This window comes from Vanessa atalanta, chromosome 2 (assembly GCF_905147765.1).
Source record: "Vanessa atalanta chromosome 2, ilVanAtal1.2, whole genome shotgun sequence".
Taxonomy (NCBI): Eukaryota; Metazoa; Arthropoda; class Insecta; order Lepidoptera; family Nymphalidae; genus Vanessa; species Vanessa atalanta.
The window spans coordinates 11,454,060-11,461,886 of record NC_061872.1 but is presented as its reverse complement, the minus strand read 5'-3'; the positions used below and the strand labels follow the sequence as shown (position 1 = coordinate 11,461,886).

The following is a 7,827-nucleotide window of genomic DNA, read 5'->3' as shown; positions in this document are numbered from 1 at the left end:
ATGAAAAGCTACTGCGCTCAGGGTTTATGTCTGACGAAGGAACTGCGTAATGATTACACATTATATCATAAATACGTATTTTTTTTTTTTGGGATAAGTGATATTTTTAACATTATCGAATATAATATCTATATCTGTGATACAATATCTTAGTATCATCTTTGGTGTTCACGTTATGTAGTCCAAATATCTGTAATTATTAGCAAAATATAGTCACGACACTCGCTACACAAAATGCAGGGCAATACTGGCAGTACTGTTGTTAATTTAGGCTCATAGATCTTTGGAGCTGACTAATCCTATGTTGCTTTAAATGCGGTAAAATCAGCAGAAGGTGCAAGATTTTCTCGTATATTTTTTAAGAAAAAATACTTATATGATTTATTTGTATTTTAACTTGTATCAAGCAAGACGTAGGTCTATTTAAATAAATACACGTAGTAGGGAATTATTGAATAATATTTTCCGCGACAAGCTTTTTATTCCATAAAATTATATAATGTAACAAAACGATGAGTTTTTTAAAATGTAAGGCTTATTTTCTGCTTTTAGAATATATCAATAAAAAGTGTATCTTATTTTTATTTTTTTTCAATAAAGTATGTACATAAGGGAATATAAATTAATAAATCCAGATCTGGTGCAAATAAGATCTCTATGCACAATATTTTTTGACGATAGCTCGAAGGCATGGTACTATAATAGTAATTATTAATTATGTATATTTTGTTAATATTCCCATTTTCACAAATATTCCCTTAGGTTCTTAGTTCGTGTAAGCTGTTCATTTACCTGGACGGCATTGTTTACCTTTATTATTACCTGAACTGAGTTGAGTCGTGCTGTTGTTTCGATTTCATGCAAATAACACTGGTCAACGAATTTGTAATTTTTTTTTTTGTCATATGAAATCTTATATCAAATTATGATTATACAAGGGCCACCAAACAATTCTGCTCCATTCCCCTTGATAGCGCTTCTCCTGATGGATCCTTTCACCTTGTTCGTCACTCACAGCACCCAAATTTGACATCATAAATTCATTTATTAAATTAATTATATGAGGTTGAGCTTAAGAATTTTAGTTTACTTACTCACCTCACGCTGTAGAGGTCATTAGGACCAACCGTATTACGCAGTTTTAAACAAGCATTGGTACAAGGTTTTACTACAACATCTTTAATTGGTTTTAAGTAAATAAGTGACTTTACACTTACTTTTTTAAAATTAATTCAAATTAATTCAATTCTGGACACACACATGTAAGTGCGTGTGAATACACAATTAAAAAAAAAGGTTTTATAGTAGACGCGTATTATGATGAGAGAGCAATATAAATATTATATCCTCTCGGAAATGGGTATCGTCTGACTCTGACTCGTAATGCGTGTGCTTTTGGTCAAATCACCACTGAATTTTTTTATACATCAATAGTTTATAATTCAACCATCATCAGTAATTATAGGAACAAGAGACATAACATCTTAGTTCCCAAGGTCGGTGGCTTAATGGCGAAGTAAGGAATGGTTAATATTTCTTAAAACGCCTTTGTCTATGGGCGGTGGTACCACTTAACATCAGGTTGCACATTTGCACGTCCTATATCATAAAAAAAATTCAACCATGTCATAACATCTTAACTTTCTAACCTATTAAGAAACATTTTCAAAACACCTGAAAAACACTTTTAGAATAAATGAGTTCTGTGATGTAAGGTCCATATTTATTATGTATAAAAAACCCTAACGTTCTTAGTTCTTCGTTAACTAGGTTGATTTTATTGTTTTTCCCAAACAATGATTAGGTACATCATTCATACATACTATACATGTACTAATTACAAACTATACTATGAATATGATAATACTTCATAATATTTAGCAATGTTCCATATCTGATTATGTTTTGGAATATGTATTACTTAAGTTTTTGCAAGAAATTATATATATAGAGAGAGAAACCTGTTTTTATCTCAGAGAGTTTCTAATTTTTTATTTCTAATTTTCAGTTTAAAAATGAATATATTAGAATTTTGTCAATAAATATAATATGGAAAAAAATATTTAAATAAATAATGCATGCTTAAAACTGAGAATAATCTTCTATTCTGTATCTATTGCTATCTAGACATAAAAGCCACTAGGAAAAAAGGGAAAACTGTCAATGGTACAACTGGTTTACTCAATTATATTGTGTTATTTGATTTAACTTATGCTTGACAAATCACATGTCAGTATTTTAAACTACAACAACAACGGATTAACTGTATCCTTATATTTTTATTCTATAAAACATTCGTTATTTTTTTTTTTAGTACAAACTGAATAAGTATAGGAATGGTCTAATATTATAATTATGCAGTATTGATAGTTAGTATGTTTAGTTTTTGTTTTTGGAATAGTTATGAAGGGACTGGTTAAATTAAGTGCATTTCAATCGCTGTACTAATTTAACCTGTATCAAATCACATTAAGTATTTTCTCGCTGTTGATAAATAAAAGCCCAGACAATTTGTAAAAATAGCCAGTCGAGATTTGCTCTTCGAACGACCAGTTGTCGTCTTAGCTATAAGCCTCGCTTGATTAAAAAGTATAATGTTACGTTTTCAGTGTATTCAAATATTTTTGTGTCTGTTTACTTTTCAAAATTTCTTCTATTCAATTGCCAAATTTAATAAAGTAAATAATGATGTAATTAGTTTGAGGGCTTATGAATTACCTTTAGAAAAAGACTTGTTGAAATATTTAAAAACAATAGAATTCATGACTATTTATTGTTCTGAAAACGTAAACAAAATCGATATTAATTACGCATTTGGTATATTTTTGGCCAACGGTAAGATTTTTTGTTAAAATACAACTGAGTAGTGAAAAAAAAAAAAAAAATTATTGCGGTAACTTTAAGGTCGTAATACAATCAAATCATTTTTTTTAAACAAAAAGTTACATAATAAACCACTTTCTAGACATTTTTAAACTATTTTTACTATTTTAATACAAAAAAAAAAAAAAACTTGGAGAGATTTGCTACGAATGTGTAGCACTGTTTAGCAAATTATGTAGTAAACTATGTGGTTTAAGTAATTTTGTAAATTGCATATTTATTGTTTTGATTCTATATTATAGAAAATTAAAAGAGCTTTGGTGTATCTCTATACATACCAACGCTCATTCAAAATTTAAGTTTCTTAAAGTTTTAACGATAAAACAATATTTATAAAATTGATTCTTATTTTAAAATGTAAATAATATCGTATCGTATTTTCAGTAAACTTTAAACGTATTCTTAGGGAAAAAGAAGGTCTGCCATACATAATCAAAACGAAGCTCAAAAAAATTGTAAGGATAAATGATAAAAATTTAAAAGAATTTCTGAAATCAACGAAGTATGATACTACGTATAACACGACGGAATTTCAGCAAGGTAAATATATAAAACATAAAAAAAAACAGAACAAATTATGAATTACACTTAAGATAACGTAAAATTCAAATTTCTAAACAAGGAACCAAGTTAAAGCTAAATTTCAAGATTTAGCTATCGTAGGCAGTCGCGCTATTATTTATTAAGTTAATTTTTCTAATTTATATATTGTATACTAATTACAATTTATTTAACATATGTGGAGATGTTATGTATTATTAATAAGATAAATTTATGTACTTAAGATTGTAACAGTTCATGATAAAAATGTTCTGGATAATATCTTTTAAATAGTAGAACACTGTATAACATATTATTTAGCCTGACGAAATAAAACAAATAAAAGCCTTTTTACACAAAATCCTTGTTTCTGGTTAAGGTGTTTTAAATTTTTTATATATTATTATAAAATTTAAACTTATAAATTTTGTTTATTGTTATACAAATGTTTATGTAGTATTTAATCGTCATTATAATTTGGGTATGTCTTTTACCTTTTAGTACTTAAACTATTTACTAATAGTTCTCAGTGGGTTGATCGTTTAAAGAATTTGGTTATGACGGATCTAAACTCTTATAATTTAAATGAATTAGAAGATATATATCCATCATGGCAGTATTATTCACAAGACGTCAAGAATAAAGAAAAATGGACGCCGGACCCTGAACTTTCAGGTACTTGATAAGTTAACAAAATATGTTTATATTTTTATTAATAATCGTGTCTGGCAGAAAATATGACTGTGTTATATGAGTTATTTATATTTTTTAGACTCGTGCCTGATCTCTCTATATTCTAGTAACATAGTTTATAAAGGCTCTCAATCATGGTGTTCCTTAGAAGATTCTTGCTACGAAATGTTGACTGAAGGGAGCAATTTCGGTTACGCCTTAACTCATAGGTAAGCCATTTTAATATATATATAATATAAATAGTTATACATTTATATAATGCTAGATAATTAATGTATCAATATTAACGGAACATATAATTATCTAAAGTCAAATAAAACAAATAATCTGTAATGTAATGCAGAGTACTATTAATACCAAAATATTACAAAGAATTAAGTACATGACTAACATCGGATGAATTTATCAACGAGCAGGTTACAGTTAAAACAAAAAATAATAATCAATTTCTTTATTATGTTTAAACTTATGCATGCATCGCGTTTCGGAGAAGGTTTTAGTACATAATACAAAGCAGACAGAGTTTTCCGACAGTTTTGTTTCTATTATAATTAAGACCAAAATATAAAAAGAATAGAATTAATTATCATCAAACTTTTGTTCGAATATGATATTAAAACTTATACACCTAGGAACCAAATTAAAGCCATAAGTTTAAGATTTTAGTATGGTATGCCGTATCGCTAGTGATTATTTTTCAAGCAAATTCCGGGTTTGGATGTTTAGGGTATACCTTTGATGTCTATAGTAACTTTCGTTCAGCCCCATACTTCTAATTGATCTGAGTTTTGATATGAGCTTAGATTTTGACTAGACGATTCGATTTTGTACAGTATTTTTTGCGTGTAGAGTCAGTACAACCTCTTGCCTTTACCATTTATGATATCAAAGAAATGGAGTTTGGCGATTTATATAAATTTTAGAACAGCTTATTTTTTCGCTGTTTAAACATGAAATTTGTATAATAAATGTGAAAAAAATTAATAAATATAATCTGAAACATTTATCTCCTTATGACTTCAGGTTGTTGTTATTACTAGTGGCAGACTTAGGTCGTGGCTGCTCTATACTCTCTCCAAAACAGGATAAAGCTCTGAAGTACAAATACTGTTCAATGGCATACGCTGAAGTGGAATACATCGCAATAAACAATTATGAAATTGCCGATTTGATGATGGAAATTAGTAAGTATTTATAGACATATCAATGTTTTGTTATTCAGATAGTAGTTTGATTTTTTTTATGGCCATCCGACGCCAATGGGCACCCCCGCGCGCCAATGGCGCTTTAAGAAATATTAACCATTTCTCACATGGCCAATGTGACACGTACCTTAGTTACACTGGCTTACCCACCCACCCTTTAAACCGGAACATAACAACATTGGGTGCTGCTGTTTGGCGGTAGAATATCTGATCAGTGGGTGACCTACCCGGTGGGTAACTTACCGGGGCGGGCTAGCAATTTATTAAGTTTAGAAGGTATAAGGGATATTTTAACTAGTTCCGATTATATTATTGGTAGCAGAAATATAATTATATATAGAGTTTTTTGTATAAAGACAAGCATAACCAGTGATGCTTGATAAGACAATATTTGTTTATAAGGTCAGAAAGAGCGTCTGATGATGATGGCATCCTGACCGATTTCAGCAACGATGAACATTCCCAACGAAAACTAATAAATGGCTATGTTTGAAACGATGACGTCAGGATCTGTTGCATTATAATCTAATGGGTACTGAGTACTAAAATTAAAATTTCACTGTTTTAGTGTGTCTTTGCTCGCTGGAAGGGCACGCTCAATTCCTACGTCGTACCTGGCTTCGACATATGTTATACTTCCAAAAGCCTATTGGATGCTTTGGTACTACAGTTATTAGTCCAGAAGTGGTGAAATCATTTGAAGGGCGTAGATTTGGTTTTAATACAAGATATCAGAATGTATCACAAGAAGAATGTAATATTCACACAACAGGTGTGGCTTCAGGAATCTTTTCGGTTGCCATTAGGTATATTATTCAAGAATATTATTAAAATAAAGTAAAACTATATTTAATAAAAAAATGCTTAGCTAATTTTGTACTGTTCGCTAATTTGTAATAAAATGTTTAAAGAGAGTAAGCTTCATTTCACTATGTGAGACTCTTAATGAAATAACTTAGATCATTTGTTTAAATGTTTTATGTATGAATTGTATATAAATAAACGTCAACAATATAATGTATTATTCCTTTCGATCCCTGTAATCATGATCATACCCGTAATCATATTGTTTATTTCAAAAATATTGATTTGAAATGTTTAAAAAGTTTATATTTAGTATTGCGATACATTTAAAAATATCATTTTCACGATTCTATTGTTTCAATCAAAGCAAAATGCTTAGCTACTAGGATAATATGATTAATTATTATAATTATCAGCTATATTCATAGACATAAATAAATTTTAATGCTTATTAACCATTTCTATACAAAACGATTTCTGAAACAATGACAACATAATTCTAGTTAATTTTTTTAAACTAAGCTCTAAATCTTTGAGCACGAATAAGACTATATAATACTACTAATATAGAAAATCTTTTTGTAAAAATTAAGTTAGGTTATTGTATTTTTTTTTATATCGAAAACGAACTGTCGCGTATCATGGGCATACGCGTTCAATACTCCCGTATTTCATAAACTTAGATTTCGTTACGATGCTTAAGAACCAAGCACTCAGATCACTTATATACACAAATTAAGATTAAGATCTTGGATTTGAACACGCAATCTTCGGTTGAAATTTACATATTCTATCCACTAAGCCAACTTGGTTTTTTTGCTTGCTGATTTCTTGATTCGCGTATAATATTCCATGCGCGTCGACTAACACGAAATTATAATATATTTTAAATTTGAAACTGTTTCTAATGCCGAAGAATTCTTACTAGTTATAAGAATACATATATTCAAGCTTGGAAACGACAACTGTAAATGAGAGATAAGAATAATCTGAAATTAATCGATTAATAGTGTAAAATTATGTTTTTGGCATTTAAAATTTATTATCGTAAAACTCAAAATTACCTAAGCGGAAAATGCTTTTAATAAGCAAATAACGCACATATTCTTTCGAAGTTTAATCAATCACTTCGTATTATTAAACAAAGGCCGTTTGTCTTTATGGTCGAACGCGATAAATTAATAAAGTATCGAACGAAACATGTCGTCTATAACTGAAGATGCCGGAAAAAATCATACCCAATGGGATCTTTATTGGTGTGCGCTGAGTCAATAAATATAGTTTTGTACATTACGATATATGTAAATGTTTTACGTACATTCTTATTCTGCCCGTGTGCAGCCGAGAGAGGTTAGCTAGTCTTAAATAAAACTTATATCTAAAACTAGGTGCTTGAAAATATTTGAGAATGCTTTATTTTTGTGATAATTTTATGTTATGTCTTGTAAATATGTATATCGAATGATTTCGTACATTACATGAAGTATTTATATACGCATCTAAAACACAATAACTTACTATTGATGCTGAGTAATAAATTGTCAAATATAATTTTTTTTTTATGTTATCGTAAGCAAACGGATTTAAAGTCCGCCCATGGACATTTGCAACACCAGGGACTTGTAATTCGTCGTTGTCGTCGTTGCATCATTTAAGGAATGCGCAGGCTCTTTAAGGATCACAAATCATATCAGTTTGGAAA

General features: G+C 29.2%; 1 protein-coding gene across 1 annotated transcript; it reads left to right on the top strand.

Moving 5' to 3' along the window:
- The first annotated feature begins 3,360 nt into the window (after positions 1–3,360).
- On the top strand, positions 3,361–6,239 carry LOC125069532. Its single transcript, XM_047679054.1, has 6 exons — positions 3,361–3,423; positions 3,925–4,098; positions 4,196–4,325; positions 5,140–5,300; positions 5,890–6,127; positions 6,233–6,239. Exons 2-6 carry the CDS (start codon positions 3,981–3,983, stop codon positions 6,237–6,239), a joined length of 654 nt encoding a protein of 217 aa, XP_047535010.1. The 5' UTR covers positions 3,361–3,423; positions 3,925–3,980.
- Positions 6,240–7,827: the final 1,588 nt, after the last annotated feature.

Excerpts from the sequence above, each read along its gene's own strand:
- LOC125069532 (XM_047679054.1), top strand. The coding sequence starts at position 3,981 with ATGACGGATCTAAACTCTTATAATTTAAATGAATTAGAAGATATATAT. Across the intron at positions 4,099-4,195 it reads GCCGGACCCTGAACTTTCAG|ACTCGTGCCTGATCTCTCTA; the intron begins GTACTTGATAAG and ends TATATTTTTTAG. Across the intron at positions 5,301-5,889 it reads CGATTTGATGATGGAAATTA|TGTGTCTTTGCTCGCTGGAA; the intron begins GTAAGTATTTAT and ends TCACTGTTTTAG.